Source organism: Uranotaenia lowii, chromosome 2 (assembly GCF_029784155.1).
Source record: "Uranotaenia lowii strain MFRU-FL chromosome 2, ASM2978415v1, whole genome shotgun sequence".
NCBI classification, from domain to species: domain Eukaryota; kingdom Metazoa; phylum Arthropoda; class Insecta; order Diptera; family Culicidae; genus Uranotaenia; species Uranotaenia lowii.
This window is the reverse complement of record NC_073692.1, coordinates 432,384,465-432,405,080: the sequence shown is the minus strand read 5'-3', so window position 1 is coordinate 432,405,080 and position 20,616 is coordinate 432,384,465. Positions and strand designations below refer to the sequence as shown.

At 34.7% G+C, this 20,616-nt stretch overlaps 1 protein-coding gene across 11 annotated transcripts in view; it reads right to left on the bottom strand.

Annotated features, from left to right (window-relative positions):
- LOC129747362 (hemicentin-1-like) overlaps positions 1-20,616 on the bottom strand; it is a 485,337-nt gene that overhangs the window by 342,108 nt on the left and 122,613 nt on the right. For all 11 annotated transcript variants that reach the window (XM_055741531.1, XM_055741527.1, XM_055741528.1 and 8 more), the window contains exon 2: positions 3,669-3,937. In XM_055741531.1, the coding sequence (XP_055597506.1) occupies positions 3,669-3,732 (64 nt within the window). In that variant the 5' untranslated portion in view covers positions 3,733-3,937. The remainder of the gene's footprint in view (positions 1-3,668; positions 3,938-20,616) is intronic.

Genomic DNA, 20,616 nt, shown 5'->3' with positions numbered 1-20,616 from the left:
AGAAAAGTCAGAAAAGTCAGAAAAGTCAGAAAAGTCAGAAAAGTCAGAAAAGTCAAAAAAGTCAGAAAAGTCAGAAAAGTCAGAAAAGTAAAAAAAGTCAGAAAAGTCAGAAAAGTCAGAAAAGTCAGAAAAGTCATAAAAGTCAGAAAAGTCAGAAAAGTCAGAAGAGTCAGAAAAGTCAGAAAAGTCAGAAAAGTCAGAAAAGTCAGAAAAGTCAGAAAAGTCAGAAAAGTCAGAAAAGTCAGAAAAATCAGCAAAGTCAGAAAAGTAAGAAAAGTAAGAAAAGTCAGAAAAGTCAGAGAAGTAAGAAAAGTCAGAGAAGTCAGAAAAGTCAGAAAAGTGAGGAAAGTCAGAAAAGTTAGAAAAGTCAGAAAAGTCAGAAAAGTCAGAAAAGTCAGATAAGTCAGAAAAGTCAGAAAAATCAGATAAGTCAGAAAAGTCAGGAAAGTCAGAAAAGTCAGAAAAGTAAAAAAAGTCAGAAAAGTCAGAAAAGTCAGAAAAGTCAGAAAAGTCAGAAAAATCAGAAATCTCAAAAAAATCAGAAAAGTCAAAAAAATCACAAAAGTCAGAAAAGTCAGAATAGTCAGAAAAGTCAGAAAAGACAGAATGTCAAAAAAGTCAGAAAAATCAGAAAAGTCGAATAAGTCAAAAAATCATGAAAGTCATAAAAGTCAGAAGAGTTAAAAACAATCGGAAAAGTCACAAAAGTCTCAAAAGTCAGAAAAGCCAGAAGAGTCAGAATAGTCAGAAAGTTGAGAAAAGTCAGAAATATTTAAAAAAAAATCAGGAAAATAAAAAATTCTAAAAAGTCAGGAAAGTCAGAAAAGTCAGAAAAGTCAGCCAAATAATAAAAGTCAGAAAAATCAGAAAAATCAGAAAAGTCAGAAAAGTCAGCTAGGTCAGAAAAGACAGAAATGTCACAAAAGTCAGATAAGTCAGAAAAGCCAGAAAAGACAGGAAAGTCATGAAAATCAGAAAATTCCGAAAAGTCAGAAAAATCAGAAAAGTTAGAAAAGTCAGGAAAGTCAGCAAAAAAGACAGAAAAGTTAGGAAAGTCGGAAAAGTCCGAAAAGTCAGAAAAAACAGAAAAATCAAAAAGTTAGAAACAGGAGAAAATTAAGAAAAAAAAATTTGGAAACATTAAACAGTAAACCAGGTTAGAAAAATCAGAACAATAAAAAACAATTAGAAAATTAACAACAGTCAGAAAAGTCAGGAAAGTCAGAAAAATTAGAAAAGTCAGAAAAATCAGAAAAATCAGAAAAAAGGCAGAAAAGTAAGAAAAGTCAGAAAAGTCAGAAAGGTCAGAAAAGTCAGAAAAGTCAGAAAAGTCAGAAAAATCAGAAAAGTCTGAGAAGTCAGAAAAGTCAGAATAGTCAGAAAAGTCAAAATAGTCAGAAAAATCCGAAAAGTCGAAAAGTCGAAAAAGTCAAAAAATCATGAAAGTCATAAAAGCTAGAAAAGTTAAAAAAAAATCGGGAAAGTCACAAAAGTCACAAAAGTCTGAAAAGTCAGAAAAGCCAGAAGAGTCAGAATAGTCAGAAAATTGAGAAAAGTCAGAAATATATAAAAAATCAGGAAAATGAAAAATTCTAAAATGTAAGGAAAGTCAGAAAAGTCAGAAAAGTCAGCCAAATAAGAAAAGTCAGAAAAATCAGAAAAATCACAAAAGTCAGAAATGTCACAAAAGTCAGATAAGTCAGAAAAGCCAGAAAAGTCAGGAAAGTCATGAAAGTCAAAAAATTCCGAAAAGTCTGAAAAGTCTGAAAAGTCTGAAAAGTCAGAAAAGTCAGAAAAGTCAGAAAAGTCAGAATCTGAAAATACGGAAAATTCACAAAAGTCAGCAAAATTCGAAATGTCAAAAATGTCAGAATAGTCAGCAAAGTTAGAAATGCCAAAAAATCAGAATGGTCAGGAAAGTAAAAAAAGTCAGAAAAGTTGAAAAAGTAAAACAAGTTGGAAAAATCAGGAACGACATAAAATTTACAAAAATCATCAAAATCAGAAAAGTCCGAAAAGGAAATAAAGTTAAAAAAAAAGTCAGATAAGTCAGAAAAGTCTAAAAAGTCCGAAAAATGAAAAAAATCAGAAAAATTAGAAAGGACCGAAAATGAAAATGAAAATTCAGAAAAGTGCGAAAAGTCATGAAAGTCACAAAAGTCAATGGAGTCATATTTACTTTTTTTGACCATAAATTTTTGTAATAGATTATTCCATTTAGACAATCGCTGAGGAGTTAGATTTGGTCTTCTTTTTGTTGAATTTTTTTTACCAATTTTATATTTATTTTTAAAACAAGAAAGCTTCCCAATTGATTAGTTTTTTTTCGATTAAAGTCATTTTGCCGTCTTTGTGGCATTTGCAACTAAATGTTGCAATTGGTGGAAAGTTATTGAAAAACTTTTCTGGTATCACTGTGTTCGATGTTTGCTTTAAGGCTCGAACTCGCGGACATTGGCTCAGCAAGCATTTGACTTGCCAACTGATCTATGTCACAAGCCACGCTTCAATTGATTGATGTACCACATCTATTTGAAAAAAGTCAAAGCCTTCTATTTAGAAATTGTTCTGAATGACCCATTAATTTTCGAAGTCAATCAAAGCCTACTTTTTCTCCCAATTTTCTAATAAAAAGAAGACCTAAGCTAAAAATTAAAATTATTGTCATTCAAGATGGTTGATAAACACAATCGTTTACGGTGCGATAGCATGAGTCTCTGTCAATAAAATTGATCCACATTCCAAAAACACAAACCAGCTCAACAGCTTACACCAATTTAGGCAGAAATAATCCATGAAAAACACACCATAAATTCCTCTCCACAGTCCCTAAGCGCTGAATTATTCAAGGTTTTAATAACATCTAAAATTTTAATAACATAGCACCGAAGCACTCGACAGGTGCCTATTTTCCGCTTCCCGTGTTCCTCCCCGCAACACTCAGGAAAACAATCACCACACAGATGATTGAAAATTCATTTTTCCAGGCTCGAAATTACTCATTAGAGTACCCAGCAGCAGTTCCGATAGCGAACGCAGGAACGAGTGAAACCGGGTCACAAACACCCGAGCCGAGCCGAGCCGCAATGCAACATTTATGTCTGTGAATGCAATAATGTCATCATACACATAGTTCCAGGAGAAGTTTGAATTGAATTGCAGAGCAGCGAGAAATGCGAGAGTTTGGAAGGTATGCAGATGAGGAATCCCCATGATGGTTAACGGGAATGCAACCCGACAAGTGCAAAAGAAAACATATGTTCATAACCTTTTTTTTTTTTGCTTCAACTCTCCATCTACTCATGTTTCTTTAACTTTTCTGACGTTTGTCATCGCCCAAACACCACTTTTGTTGTTGATGATGATGATCATGGAGGTGATATGTTGGGCGATGATGAAGGCAGCAGGTTGATAGTATGCCATGCATGCTTCATTGTCATCGGATCGTAGCAAGTCATGTGTGAATTTCCGCACAAGCAGGAACGAATGAGCCCCGAATGGAGAGTTTTCCTCCAGAGAATTTATCGCTAGGCAACCAGAAAGAGGTTCATTGTTTTTTTTTCCACGGATTGCGTTGATTCATATGAATGCATTTTTCTTTCGGGTTGAAATACTGTTATGACTTTTTGATGAGAAATGGGAATGAAAAAGTAAAAACTGACACTTACCTTGACATAAAACTTTGTTAAGTTGTAATAATATCCATAAACTGATAATAACAATACTATTCATATCTAATAACTCTTACTTTTCAAATATTTGGTAACAGACAAAAAATACATCTATAAATTCATTTGGTTTGACGTTTTCTTCTTCTTCCTTGCTTTCTTCGGCTTCGGTATCGTGCTTTGGCTTATTTTTTTTTACTTAAACTTTTTTCTACTTCACTGCTTCTGCTGCCACGATTCAATTCACTCTTACATAATTCACTAATTCACTGAAACGAGATCCATAAATAAATTTGTAAACTTCAGTTGGAAATAATTCACGAATAATTGATAAAGCGACAGCGATATATCGGTTAAGAGCGTCCTTTGATGTTTTGCTGTCGTCGCCCCGGGTTTTCGGGGAAGCCTTCACATCGTCTCACTTGCGAGCTTTTTCCCTTCACGTGCCATGTGCTTCTGTCCCAACTCGATGCGGTATGTATGTATGTATGTGTACACGCGGTGTTTCCGAAATTCGAGTGCCCCTACAAACTGACATGATGATGGTGGGAAACTGAATCCTAATAGATCTCGGCAGTCAGACAGTTCAGTGGTTGGGTAAATTCATGCAAAGTTGAAATTTATAAATGGTGGGCGATACACCTTTCATTTCCCCCTCCATAAGCCAGTCAACCAACTGCAGGAATCTATTTGTCGAAGATCAAAACCATCATTAGAGCGTTCATAAATATATTTACATTCCCATCAACAACATCATCGTCGTTCGTCGTTCTTCGTCCTCGTGATCAGCTTCGAATGGATCCCCCCACCCCTTAAAAGCTCTAATTCCAGCTCTAACGGCAGCACGCTTCTGCACGAATGTTGGTTGAAGTTGGAAATACCGAGGTTGTCGACATGCTTTTGACAGAGTTGTGTTTTAGGTTAGGTGTAAAACGTGTCAAGGCAGGTGGGCAGAATCTTCATAAATGAAACGTCAACACACGGAAGCAGCAGCCTTGCACTCTCCCGTTGAGAAAAGCTTCCGACCACACGACTACGAGCATACGAAAAAGCGAAAGGAAGAAATGCGCCCCCGGAAGGAAGGAAGGAAGGATTGTGTCTTGTACATTCATTTTCCAGTCTGTCCAAACCATTTGCAATAACCTTTCCCCCGGTAAGAGAAGATGAAGAAGCAGAAAGCGGATTGAAACTGTATGAACTCCGATGTGACAGAAGGGGATGTTTGAACCATAATAGAACGATTTCCAGGGAAAACAACATATCTACCTACTGCAAGACGATTTTAAGGAAAATACCTTGAAACATTTTACCGCATACTAGTCAATCGGCATAAGGTTGCCAGGCTACCCAGTTTAATCCGGGTTTGACCGGATATTTACAACAAAATTTGGTATAAGTCCGGTCCAGCCCGGTTGCCCGGATTTCGTTGAAAAAAGCCCGAATTTCACCCGGATTTATTCACTGTATATGCCAAAATAAACAGCAAAAAGCAAATTATGTTGTAGGTTTTTTTTCTTTATGATACATTTTTATAGAAATAATCATGGAAGGATTTTGGAAGCCTAAAATACATTTCAAAATCTGCTGAGTTTTGATGAAAAAAAAATTTTCCAAGTTTTTTTTCGGAGGAGTAGGCGTGGGTTCGATTACAACGCATTCGTTTTTTCGTCGTTCGAGAAAATTTTGTTTATTTCCCAATTTGAAATGTGAAATTGTGAGTAAACTTTTAGAAAGTGAACTGATACCGATGATCCGCGAATCTCTTCAACCGGATATAGTCCATTCTAGAATTTTAGAGCGTTGAACTGTGGTTTTTTCTAAACCATTTGCGAGAGCGTATACCACGAATGAAAGCTCTATCATATTTCCGGAGGATTCTTATGCCGGAAGAATTACGTGTATTGACTTGTTTTGTGTATACCAAAACTTCTGAATCCCTGGCTTAAAATAGTTGCTAGTTTGAAACGTTGAAGTTACTTATCGTGTTAAGAAGAAGTGATCGTGAAGGAGATCATTTGAATCGAACGGACGCGTGAAGGAACGAGTTTAGTTGGAAAAGTGCTGGGAAAGTAACAAAGTGCACGATATTTTAAATTGGTGAAAAACAGCAGTTCAAACTACAATGGCAGTGGAGTGGAAGTGAAAAGAGAAGGGAAATATTTGATAGTGAAAAAAAGGAATTGGCTGTAAAATCTGGGAGCTGGAAAAAGGATATTTCATCTGATAGCTCACATAAAACTAATTATCTTCTGTAATACTACAAATTCTTTAGGAAGAATGTTTTGTTAGAGGGAGGGGGGTCATATTTATTATATTTTTTGTTCTTTTAATGTTTCTTTTCAAGAGCGAGCAACGGCATATCCAAGGTCAAAGACCAGAGATCGCATCGAAATCCGAAACTCTTAACGTTTTTTAACGTTGAAGAAAATGCAATACTAAAACTGTCATTTTGTTAAATAATGGTAATAGCAAAAAAAGTAAATTAATAAGATAATTTATTTTATCATGGAGTTTTAGATTTCTTTGCAAAAAAAATCATTTTCATACGAAGAGGAAGAAACCTGGACAACAGTACCATACGTTTCTATGGCTCTCACTAAATTGTAACGTTGGGAGCTCATATACTACACTGCACAGTGGGCCTGGTCAAGTTAGGATGAGTAGTAAATGTAATTTTACTACCCACCGGGATGCTGACAAGATATGACTGTGTAAATTTAACCAAATAAGGTTTCCAGCGAAGGAATAGATCATCTTGCCTCTTATAGAAGACTTCGAACTCGTGTCAATCTTCTCGTTTACAATGCAAAAAGAAATTACTTTAATAGTTATTTTGATCTTAAGCTACCATCAAAAGCGTTATGGAAATGATTGAAAAATACCAGAATTGTTAAAACATGCTCCCAACCATCAAATGGTTTTCATGCCGAAGAAATAAACCAAGCTTTTTCCAAAGTATTCACTCGCAATAACATGCAAAATACAAATATTTTCTTATCAACCTGGGGTTCTTTTTCTTTTCATGGAGTTCAAGAGTATGAGGTATTAAACTACATTTTTGATATCCAATCTGATGCAATGGAGTTAGATGAAATTCCTCTTAGATTCATCAAACGACTTCTTCTAGACATTTTAAAACCTTTTACCTATATTTTTAATAAAATTTTAATTTCTGGAAAATATCCTAAAATAGGGAAACACTGTAAAATAATCCCAATCAAATAGAAACCCAATTTAAGCTCGTTGGACAATCTTCGTCCTAAAAGTAGTGGAGAGTGGGGTATCGTGGGCCATGGGGAAACGTGGGCCACTTTTAATATGTCAGATGTATGTTGAGATAAAAATCTCAAACCAACTGTCATCGTCGTCGCTTTTCGTGAGCATATATTTCTATATGTTGTTGACTGAAATACGCATCATATGCTTTTTTTTATTTATCATGCTAAACAAAATTAGAAAAATTTACTAACATAATTAAAAAAACACCCGCTAATTTCATCGATGGGGAACCTAAAGTGCATAACAAAAATATGCTCATACGCTTCTGAGCTTAGTTTTGTCATGATATTTCATGTGGAAAAGGAATTTTTGATGAAACATCAATAAGTCACACAAACGCAACCAATTTGCAAATCATAGCTTGTGGGGAATCGTAGGCCACACATCCTGAATCACCTATATTTTTATGTTTTTATACACATTCAAAACTTAAAATACGTTTTACCTATCTGCAAAGTTTTCTTATGCCAAATGAAGAGTTATGAAAAATATTTTGTCCATCCTATATAAGAAATTTTGCCAAATCGTTTGCGAGCCTGGTTTTGGAATCTATTCGATCATACGCAGCTCTCTTTTTTATTTCATCATCTGAAATTGCTTTAAAATAACGAAATGAATTAGGAAATCACAGTTTTATGTCAATTCATAAACTTTGCATGTTATTTGGTCAATTTGGATTTGGTGGCCCACGATTCCCCACCATTTTTTAAAATCAAAAAAAAATATCGCTTTTTTTTCAAACAGTCAGAATTTGGGAAAAATAACTTATTAAAAATTTTGAAAAAATGCCTTACGATACCTTGAAAATGTAGAAAACCATACCATTTTTAATTTTCATTTTATCTTTTATATCAAAGAAGTTACGGAACAACGAAAAAAGGGGTTAATGATTCCCCACTCTCCCATATTCTTTGTGCTTTATCAAAAGTTATCGAAAAAATATTAAAAGCCCAAATTTGTGATTATGTATCACAACACGAACCAATTACTACCTACCAATCTGGTTATAGACAAAAACACAGCACAAATACAGCTATGATAAACGTATTAGACGACATAGGTTTAGTCATCGACAAGTCTCAATCTGTTGTTATGGTTCTTCCAGATTTCTTAAAAGCATTTAACACGATTAATCACGCTGTCCTTTGCAGGAAACTGTCAGAAAATTTTAGTGTCGGATTTCCAGCAATTTCGTTGATAAACTCGTATTTAACTAATCGTTTTCAAACTGTTCTTAATAACGCTCAATATTCAACGCCGCTTCCAATCATATCTGAAGTTCCTCAGGGATCCATTCTTGGACCCATTCTTTTTACACTGTACATAAACGATCTTCCAAATATTCTGAAATACTTTCAAATACATATTTTAGCAGATGATGTTCAGCTGTATATAGACTGTACAAACTTGTCAGAACGGTGCATTAACGTTCGTATCAATGATGATCTCCAGAGAGTACATGCTTGGTCAATTAGAAATGCTTTATCGTTAAATGTTAATAAATCACATGCAGTTTTGCTGAATAGAAATAATTCGATGCAAATAGTTCCGCAAATTGGCAATACTCTTGTGACTATTGTCTCGTAAGCCATAAGTTTAGGTTTTAAAATACAAATTAATTTCAAATGGGATTCTTATATACTCCAACAGTGTGGGAAAATAAACTTTTCTTTAAGAACCCTTCGTCATCACAAAATCTTTATGAACACTGACTTGAAGATACAACTTTTCAAGCCATTGATATTTCCTCATTTTATCGCCTGCCAATTTTTACTGTTTCAGGTTTCTCAAGCGGTTCTTAACAAACTTCGTGCTCTTAATTCTTGCGTAAGATTTGCTTTCAACCTGAACCGAATGGACCATGTTTCGCATTTGCAAACTCGTTTGAATGGATGTTCTTTTGAAAATTTCCTAAAAATTCGATGTTGCTTATTTATGATCAATTTGTTCCATAGTAAGAAGCCTACATATCTTTACATTAAATGATCTCAACTAAGCATTAAAATTTGTCATTCCCCGTCACAGATCATTGCTTAACAGCAATTCGTTTTTTGTTAGAGGCGTGAGCTGTTGGAACGAATTATTTACTTATCTTAAAATCGGATCTAAAGCACATGGATTTCTATCAACGCACAAAATGTAACATTTGAAAAGATGTAATATCTTACGTAACTGAATAAAGAATTAATAATAATAATAGTAATAATAGATCATAAGCATAAGCGAAAAAAATTTCCAAGATTTTTTCTTGAATTTTGTTTGGTAATTCCAAAATAAAGTTTGAAATATATGATGTCGAGAAATAAAACTACTTTTTTATTTCTCATAAATTGCAGTGACTATGCTGATTTTATTTGTTAAAGCATCTTTTTTACATTTTTGTGTTTTTAAAACAAACTGATTGTTTTCAAGTTTCAATCTGTGTTCTGGAATTTATTTCAAAATAACTGGAAGTTCAAAGAAAGGATACTAAACGTACTTATTTAAGAGTATGTACTCTTAATTTGAGAATTGATTCTTGCAATGAGCTTCCTTTGTGGATTTTTCTCAAAGTTCAATGTTTTCTGAAGTCAATGTCTAGACACCGGCTGGTTTTTTTTAAAGAAATATCCAATAACCTGAGAATTAATTGTTTAACAATCATATTAATTTAATACGAATGATAATACGAATACGAATGAGAATTGATGAATGATAAAACGTTAGATTTTGGCGCCACCCTGAGGAGAAAAATAGAACTTATCCAAATCCATCAAAAAATAGCGCAGATATAGTTAAGTAACTTTGTCGAAGACATCGATGAGCTACAACCACAGAGAACAGACGTACATGCTAGCTCACGAAACTTGGGTAAGAATTCCAACACTCTTTTTGAACCATTTTTTTTTTTTTGGCTGGGAGACCAGATGTTTCCAAACACACCAAAGAGAACTGTCTAAGCATAACTGATAAAAGAATAAAAAAATTAAAAACTAGTTTCAAAAAGGTCGTATGAGCTACTTGGTATGTTAAATGAAAATCGCTGTTTAAGTTTCGCTACACATTCGTCACGTTGCATCAAAATTTATCCTCTATTTTTTCAAACTTGCAGATACGCGAATGAAACCCGCTTTGAAATGCCTAGATTCAGTACTGCTGGGTGAGAATGATCGTCAAGAATGTTCGATGCTTCCTCTGACTTCGATAATCGCTCAAGAAATGCAAAAGCTTGATCCAAAAGTTGTCAGTTATGCTATGCAATAAATTAAAGCTGTTCGTTTTACTGAGACATTGTTCAATTTTTTCATTAGTTCATATACGATTACGCCGTTTCGAAATCTGAGCGCTTTAAACGTTGATTTGTAACTCTTGAATGGCGCAACAGACGGCACTATTGCCAGTCAATTTTTGACGAATTTTTCTAAAGATAGCTTTTAAATTTTTACACACTTTTCTGAAGATTTTTTGTTCGAATTTGTGTGTCATAGAAGAATCTGTATAACTTAAAATCCACTAAGTAGATGTAAAAAAATCTTTCCAGAGTATTTGAACAAAACAGTATGGACTATACTGAAACTCTTTTTTATCCTACGAAAAGATAAACAAAAAGTTACCTAATACAGATTTGCAACTAGGTTGATGAAAATTGGACTGGATTAGAATATTAAAACGGGCATTTATGAATGCATTCGAATCTTTCTAATGCAAAATGTATTCGGCTATGAATATTGTTTAGCTTTTCTCGTTTGTCGTTTGCGATTTCTTCAATGTTATCAATCTTCGATAACATAAATGAGTGAATTCATAGTAAAGGAACCGGTATAACACGCTTCCAGTTTACATATAATTGAAGAATTTGGGCATAAGTTAGATCCTTCTATTGCATTTTCTTTCAATTCTTTTGAATTGCAACATATCTACAGTAGGGTGGCAGCCAAATAGGTTATGTTGAATTTCGAAAGCCGTCTATACACATTTGATAGTTAGACCTAGAAACTACCCTGTGCGAATTCCCACTCAATTCCAAAAATCGGCTTTCTGGAACTTGACGGAAGTTCCAAAAAGTCGATTTTTGGACAAAATTTTTTATCGAGCTAACACCAAATCCAAGGTTGCCAAAATCACATAAAAATCTTAAACTTCACAGAATTTTGAGCGAATATTCATCATAGCAACCATGTCACAGAACACAGAATTTCGGAACATTCACCAATTTTAACAAAATTTTTGAATTTTAAATGAATTTCCAAAACTATAAATTCTTGGTCAAAATGAAATTTTGATTTCTTTCTTTGAATAAGAAAAGTATGGTGCAATTGGTAATATTGATGAGTGATTGAATTTTGCTGAGCATGAATTGATCAACCTTCTCTCGCTCACTGCTTTACTCGAAAGCAAAGGTTGCTTTGAGGCAGCGAAAACGACAAAACCGATGATGCATACGATCTCAATATGGCCCGCCTTCAAGAAGCAGTACCTATACCTACATTCGAGGCAGCGAAACCAAAAAACCAAACGAATGGCTCTCACTCATCTCCTGTTACAAGCTTGTGGGAAGCGAATTCAAAAGGCAGAGCGAACCCGAGTCTCCTCGTTTGTGCCTGGATCGAATGCGTGAGGTTTTTCTGCTATTGCTATTATTGCACAGCAACCGCACGCAGGCAGCTAGTTTTTTCGTTTCTTTTCCTCCCTCCTCTTTGCACTATACGTTGCGGGCCGTGCAACGCAATAAGTTCGGTTGTTTTTGTTGTTGCCTCAACCTTTGCGGCGAGGTTGAAGATGTTCTCCTCAACGACAGCTATCGGCTGGAGTTATTCAAATTCAAGAACGTAAATAAGTATGTGTGCCTCGTCTTCTTCATGCATCATGTAGCAACCGAACGTTGAGAGAGTTCGTTCGGGGCAGCAAACGAATAGTGTCTCTCAGAGCAGATCCTTCTCATGGGGGGAGGTTTGAATGAATGTATATGTATCGTCTCCTGTATAGTTATGCGAGGCCTCGAAGTGTGTATTTTGAATGCCTCTGATGAGAAAATTGGTGAGGATTTCAATCACTGATATTGATTGATTTTCCCCAACTAAAATGTAAAAATTATTATGAATTACCAATGAGGAGGTTCGAAGTAAGCTTCGATTTCCTTTGTGTCGTGATTTTTCGAATCTCAATTGAGACATTCACTTAGACACGTCTGTCACTCACAAGACTAGATCAATGAGTGACTTTGTCTTGTTTGTTTTACCGAAATAACAAACGTTGCCATAGACATTTCTTTTATTCTATTTGTTTTGAGTGTTGCCGAATACAACTATTATTTCATTTTATTTTTAATTAAATTTAGCATAGCATAGCATAGCAGAGGGTGACTACACACATCTTGCATTGGCTGATACACGAGGTACAACTAATAATCAAGCCCAACACAAGATGCCAAAATAAGTACCTGGATTCAATACTCATTTCAAGTGTTGTTATTGAGAATCAGTGTGGTACCCACAATGCACACCGTGGCAAGTCAATGTAATCATAAAGGAATAGTCTGAACAGCTAAATGAAATTTTCAGGTGCAGAGAACTCATACGACCCTACATGTAGAGATGCTGTTTCAGACAGGAAAGGGAAGGATTATTCGTTTTGATGGGAAATCCTAATTGGCAGATAGGATTGATGAATAAAGAAAAATAATTTACACAAATAAACAAATAAAATGGAAAGAGCTCACCCATGTTTTGTAATAATGCTAACAACCATGGGGAATGATAAAGGAACCTATTGCCACTTCAGATCTTGAAACAACGAGGCAAAACTCCTTTGAAATTCCATCATTTTATTTTTAATTCAATTTGATTTATTTTCTGCATATCTTTCATTTCATCCCTACACTTTGGTACCTCTTCAAGTGGTTTTTAAAGTCCTGATAGTCCCAGAAAATCAATTTTAGACCAGATGACGTAGACTTTAGACTTAGGTGATTTTCGAGGGCCAAAAAATCGAAACTCTGGGCTCTTTGAGGTAGCTCTAAATCAAGTTTGAGTCGAAGTTTTGCAAAGAGCAGTTGTTTGGGCCAATCTTAGAAATGTTGATGAATAATCATGAAGTTTTCCCCTTACATCCATCGCCACCCTAATCTATATGGTATTGGCAATTTCCAAAGTCAAACTAAAATGGAAACCTATGAGTTAAATTTTCTTCCACCAGCAGTAGCTAGACTCTTCCTGATTTGGGAAGAGATTGAATCGATTGATTGATTGGTTTTTAATTGAGGCTGCCTTCATCTCGAATACATAAAACAACATAAATGAAAAATTCTTCATCACCTCTTATTTGAACTTTTTCCAGGATAGAGAAAAGGATGATTCGTTCGTTTGGAGTATCTTGAATTTCGTCGAATTGATTTATTTTCATCAGTTGAAATTTTAATATTAAGTTGTTTCCAGGAGAATCTGTTAATTTGAGGGGGATTTAAAATGTTGCAGCTATTTATTAATAAGTGAATTAAAATTTCCATCCTTTCACCGCCGTTGGGGCTGGTATGATAATTATCATAACACCCCCTCTATATCATCCACCCACCCAACAGATTCTGAGGGAAACAGTAAATTGGTTATCCCAGATGAAAGCTTTTTCTATTATGTTGGAAATGGCAGATGGAAAGATGGGGTGGAAGAATAAAGCCAGGAAAGTCGCAGTTGTTTCCGCGCCGCCCCAAAAAATGCGATAATGCTGCGTTCTGCGGGAGCTGGTCCATTTAAATCTGATGAATTATTTCCAGCGTGAAACCGAACCGGTTCCATTTTAATCACCGGGATAATCTTGCCGAGAGCCACCCGAGCCGAACCGTGTCATTTTTCATCAATTCCGGTCTCCACAGAGCCGGGGCATCAGCAAAAGAAGAACTGTTGTTGTGCCGAGAAGAAGGGTGGATTCGGTGAGCTTTTGGGTGAAATTTGCAAGATTGCTGCTCATTATCCCGGCGTAGAGGGATTAACCGCTTTTCACCAAACGGCTTAAATCTGGCTTAACCTAGACGAACGTCACAATAACATAAGCGCAAATCCTTTGTTTCGATTCAAGGAATCCACTTTCACTGCCTCTGACTGACTGTGACATTGGTGGGGGGAAACTCGACTCTACGCCATTGCTCAACACAGAATTATAGGAGAGATATGCATGAAGGTGGTTGATTTTTGGTCCGGAAACAAAACCGACTGAGGGACTGAGACCTTACGCAAATCACGAGCAAGAATAAAAAAAAAGTATGGCTCAGCGGAAAGCTTACTCTGGCGAGAAAAATCGTTCCCGAACGGTGGGGTGGGCTTTTCGGCGTTTCGGGAAGCAACTTAATATTTTATTCATCGTAACGAGAAATAATAAATACACCACCACTCCGAGGACCGACTGGGGGAATTTACGAGCGGTCTATTTTCCTGCTGAATGGGATGAGAGAGGACCTTACCCCATTCCATAATTCTGTGATGGCAATCAAAGAACGCGAAACCGAAAAAAAAAATGCGGAACGGCTGCTGATTGTTTGTTGGTGGAGCAGAGGGAGCATTTTTATGAATGAGGGTTTTTGAATGGGGAGCTAGAACGCAAAAATTGTACTGGAGTGGAAGAAAAAACAAAATTAAAGCACTTAATAATACCATCTGATAAGCGTTGTAATTCGTTTGGTGTGCTGTGCAATTGAAGGTACTTTTCACACACTTCGTGAAAAGAGGGGAAAAAATTCTGAGCATTCATTGACTGCGGATGTTTTTTGTGCAAATATTTTGAGGCGGTTTAAATTACGGTGCAGATCACTAAAGACGAAGTTATTTTTTTTATCGTTTATGTAAAAATGGAGATATTTCCGTTGTTGTAAAAGCACTTTTGGCGACCGGAGTGGTTCAAGTGATAAGTAATTTGGAACTCATTTTACCATTGGAAAAACTTCCATACGAAATCAACAAATAGTTTAACAGCATTCAGTAAATTTACTACAAATTTTTGTTCAAAATAAGTTCACAGCTAAAGGTGGACATAACTAAATTTTTAATGGCATTTGGAATTTTTTTTTTTTTGAAAATCGGACAAAATTCAGTTATTTTATGAAATTTTATACGCAAATAAGTTAAAAAATAAGCCAGCAGATCGTGGCCTAGAGGATAGCATACTTGTCTTCTAAGCCAACGTTCATGAGATCGAATCCCGATCGTGACATAACCTGGCACACATAGTATGATGAAGGTTGGCGGTTTTAGCATTAGTAAAATGCTAGCCGGGTATACCTTAGAAATGTACGCCTCAATGATGCAGCACATGCATGTGGATGGATCTTTTCAAGGGAACTTAGATTGCACTTTGAGATCCCACTTAGATATGTGTGTGCTCGTAGTGCTACCGGTAAACAACTGCAACTTACCAATAGTGCAGGGGTGTCAAGTAGCATAGCAAAGTAAAAATAATAACGCGGGGTAATACCACAATAGATCAACTTAATGGTCGCAGTGGACTCTCTCCCGAACAGGAAAAAAAGTTAAAAAATAACTAAATAATCTGAATACAACAAACATAATTAAAAAAAAACCTTGCTTCGTATGGAGAATATCATATATCAATGATTTACACCTGAAAATTTTTAAACTTTGGGCGCTTTTTTATAATATTTTTTAAAACAAGATGATCGAAATATCAGCAATGAAACAGGCACTTTACAATCCTTTGAAAAATAGCAGATCAGAAAGATATCTGAGATAAATATTAAATCTTCTATCGATTTGAATATTATGGAAAAACAGTAGCTTGAACCGTTTGAAACTGGTAAATCCGACCACCCTAGTTGTGACCTAAATTCATCAAAATGGCGTTTTCATCCCAAGTGAATAGTAAAAATGGTCATGTTTGTTTACATTGGACATGACATCGAATGAAAGCACTGGTTTACTGCGTTTTTAATCTAAGCAAGCTGTAGATCACTTTTAATGTGAAATCGGGTGCTGAGTCAAATTCTTAAGATGTTCTTACTAAGTAAAGGACATCACTTTTCACTGATACGACCAATAAATTGAGTAACAAACATAAATTATGGTGATTATCTCTTCTTAAAAGATATTCAGAAAATTCTCCATATGACAGTTTTGAGTTATGGTCCAAATTTGAAATTTTTAGAAGAAAATAAAATTACTTTTACTCAGATTGAAGTATCTTGGAATGCATAGCATTGATTTGAAATATTGCAAATTTAAGGTTGAAAATATTTGCTATCGATCATCTGAACTTCATTTTTGCGTGTGATCATCAGTATTGTTGATATTAGTGATGATTTGATAAGAAAAATGAGGAAAAATGAGGAAAAATGCATTTTTTTAACATTCCGTTTCATCGACAGTTTTTGACTCGATGGTAACAGAACATTAGGTTTTTTTATCATAAACACATCAATAACTTTGGTTCAGTACAGGCGTGGTCCTATGGGGGGGTGATCGGGGTGATCAACCCCCCCCCCCCCCCCAAGCGGCAAAAAACCGTTACAAAATACTCGCAAAAGCTGGAATTTTTAGAAAATCATAGGACTTTTCCTAGTAGGAGTACTTATGAATTTTCAAAATTTTCCACTCCGTGGGGGTGTCTGTTAAATAAAAAAATATATTAATCACTTAGAGGCTTAAGATTGAAAAAAAGTCGGTCCAAAAAACTAAAACAGCTGTAATTTGCAATTCGCTGGACCGATTATCACCAATCACCTTCCCCCTTCCTTGGACAAGCGTGGACATTTTGGAAACCCTTGCCTCCCTCTCCTAGATATCCCCGTGGACAGATTCGATTTTTGGTGCCTACATCTCTTATTTCTGTTAGAAAAACCTTAGATTTAAATGGTTGATTTTGAAAAAAATTTTATAGAATAACTTGAAAAATATGGAAACATCATACCTACAATTGATTATTAGTGATCATTCAATAGAGAGAAGCGCTGGGTTGCTTGATTTTTGAGCCACATCTCATATTCATATATCCAAAAAATGACAGCCTATAACAAAGTTCAATTTTAAACTGGAAAATTTTTGTTTTTTAGAGATAAATAAATGAAAATTGAAGACTCCAGCGAATATTTTTTGTGTTATTTGAATAATCTAATGCAGAACATTAATCTCGACTTTATATTTGAAGTGAAATTTTAATATTTCATGTATGTTTTGTATGTATCACTTTATGTAACATTACGTTTCATTCATATTCAATTTTCGAATAAAATTATTAGGCGAACATGTCCACGTGGACATTACTCAAACCTCTGCCCCCTCTCCGTCGACAAGCGTGAACATTTTCAACTCCTCCCCTCCCCTTAGTCTAAATTGTCCACGTGATATGTGAACAGCCCTTTATAAAAAGAAATTCAAATTTCAGCCAAATTTTTCATTCTTTCTTTTCAACATTTTCCAATTTTATTAAATGTTTACGATATTCGAAATCTTATTTAGTTTCATTAAGTAACAAATTAATATCAGAAGAAAAAGCGACATTTTTTTTTTTAATTTTTTTTGTTGGTATATATTATTTCGTTTTGAAACCGATTTCAATAGAAGATTCAATCAAAAGCTTCAAAATGAAGGGTTTAAATTTGTTTATTTCTAATATACACTCCTTAATAATCTCCAATTATCAATTTCTTGGTTTGTTTTCCATTGCAAGTTCCGATTTTTACAAATGCATCCCAAATTCCCATATTCTTTCTTAAGAGATCGACGATTTCAATAAAGAAGACACATTCCAATTCCAGACTATCTATTTTTCATAATTTCTTTATTTAAAACGGCTCATATCTTTAGACTTTAAGGAGCCAAATTCCTTGTGTATGTTTGCAACTTTTTGTTTAAGTCTATTTCATCACTTTTCTTAAGAGAAAAGAAAATAGATAGGAAATTATGAAAAAATAAAAAAGGATTCCAGAACAAGATTAATAGCCTTAAGGAAAAGGTAGATATAGAACATTAAGTCCAAGTCTATCACAGCTAACACATCCATCACTGGAACGTTGGGTGCTTTCTCTCGGGCCCTAAGAGAATCTTTTAAGTTCACTCTGATGACATTTCCATAATATCAGTAAACAAAAAAAATAAGAAATCGACCTGAAGGAATAAAAAATAAGCTCAGATCAAACGTGTAGAGCTCTCAAAAATTGAAATTAATTTCACTCTACTCTATTAGTTTTTTTTATTCATGTTTAGGATATTTATTTTAGAACGTTGTTATAAAATGAGCTATGATTGTATTTGCCTCGACGTAGTTACTTACATATGAGGCGCTCAGAGCCAAAGGGGTTTAAGTGCAAAATTTATCGATTTTGAATTAATATTTCCAAACGATTCTTCATAATTAAAACTACAATTGGTGATTTATTCAGATTTTTAGAATTTTATTCACATACTTTTAAGTTTTGTAGAGAAATTTAAATTTTAGATAAATAAACGCAAAATGGCCGAACACATCAACTTAAAAATGTGTTTTCTCGAAATTAACTTCTTTTTTTTAACAAATCATTTATTTGTCCTTCTTAAACCCCTTTGGCTCCAAGCACTACATATATGTATTTTGAGCCGTTATCATAATTAAACAATTTAAATCATAATGACGGTTTTTATAAAAATAAACCATTCTCCATTTTCCAAAAACTTGCCCATGTCTTCATTTTTCCCAGGAATGATAAACCCAGTGATCAAACTATCCCGTCATCACTCGACTATTTTCTCGGAAAAGCCAATCGCTCAAGTTGAATATTCGGAAGATATTTATCTAATTTCTGATCAACGCGGCAACATTCCAAGATTCACACCAATTATATCGCCGATACTGCTTTAAGCTTATCCACACAAAAATAATTTAAATTTTAAGTAGAAATCAAGTTTAATAATTAAATCCACTCTGAACCTGGAAATTCGGTTATTTCAATTGAAATTGATTGGGAATTTTTTATTAAAAAATAGTATAAACTATCAGAAATTAACCCTCATTCATTTTTTTTTAAATTTCTTTTTCAAAATATACAAAGAATTTGGAAATATTGAGTGCATGAAGAAACGATTTTTCACTTTTATCATAATTTATTCGTTGCAAAATTGTTACTTTTTCTTCCAATAAAAATAGATTTCCCAAAACTTCATACCTAAGAGTTTGTTTTTAAAAATCATATTTTAGAATTAAATTTATTTTTAGAAATTGAAGAATAGAAACATGAATTCACGATTCAGAAAATACTTCAGAAAAGTAATAAAATATTCAGTTTTAAATGCATATTAATTATTAACAAACAATTTTCTCAAATAAATCTTTGAATTTCCAAACGTATTATAGCAAAATGAGAAACATTAATATTTTGTTGAAATTCTTGCGCTGGTGTGAAGATGCTCAGGAAAAATAATGTTGATAACTTGAAGATTTTTTTAACATTTTTTTCTACCAAAATGTGTGTTTTTCTTTTTTCATTTATGAAATGAAATTTAAATCGAAAGATGGCCAAAGAGTTCTTTTAGTGATAATTTTTAAACTATCTAATAAACAAATGACGGAAATTATCTTTTTATCAATATTTTATCGCAGTGAATATTAAAAACTCGTAGATTGTTTTATAAAAGAATGAATAAGTTGTATAAAAGGATGTCAAAAAAAGTTTGTTGAGAAAATTGGTTAAAAGTTTTCGCTATTCTTCTTCAATTAAGATTTTTCAAAATACAAACCTCTAATTTTGTGACATGAAATTTCAAGGGAAGACAAAAAGAAATGTGCAGCAAATGTAGAAGTCTCATTTGCAATAGCACCCCCCGCCACCCCTCCTCTCATCATCCCCTCCCTTCGCTTTCTCAAAATGATCGTTGTTTCGCTATATATTCCCTTTATTGTCTGACCGCCCCTGGTTCAGTAGTGAACATCTTAGCGTAAGTAAATTTATTTATATTTTCGTTTTTTTTCTAGTTTTTTAAGTATTTTGTTTTTGTTTACTGATATTGATTCGGCTTATAAAACCAGTTTCCAACATGACTGATTTCATATTGACAGCACCTCCATGTCTCATACAGCTCTTGTAGTTTAAATCGAATCGATCATCGTGTTTTCCAAAAAACATTAGAACCTATCCCACGATTAACTGCAGTCATCATCCTTTCCGCGGAAAAATAATTTCCAAAAACCAAACACAAATCCCTTGACACAAAGTGAGGTGGCGTTGTGTCATAAATATTCGCCAAACTCCATACAAACACACCTTTCGCAGCAAATCGCACATCAGTCAAAACGAATTTCCACCCAAAGTCCCGGTGAGAATTTGTATGATGTGCCATGTCCTACCTGGCGTGCGTCGCATGAAAAGTAGCAGCAGCAGCGGGCGGTTTCGCATCATAACTCCACGATGTCAGTAGCATCTTCTTGACTGACTGGCTGTGTGGTGGTGCTGCTGCTTTTAACATGCTACTGTCTGCGGTGTGAAGGGGCAATCGTCATCATTCCTTATTCAAAGAACCAAGCGACACGTGCCCTCTAGAGGGATTTCTCTGGAGGAGAAAGAGGTCCTTTTACGTACCTCCCAGCCTTTTTATGGGGAAGAAGGGTGGTACAAATAAAAACTCCAACCGACAGTGTGGTTCGTCTTCCGAATGGGGATTGCTGCTGGGGAGGTACTTCTTTGGCAAAACATTACCTAACCTCAAAACAAACGCACAGC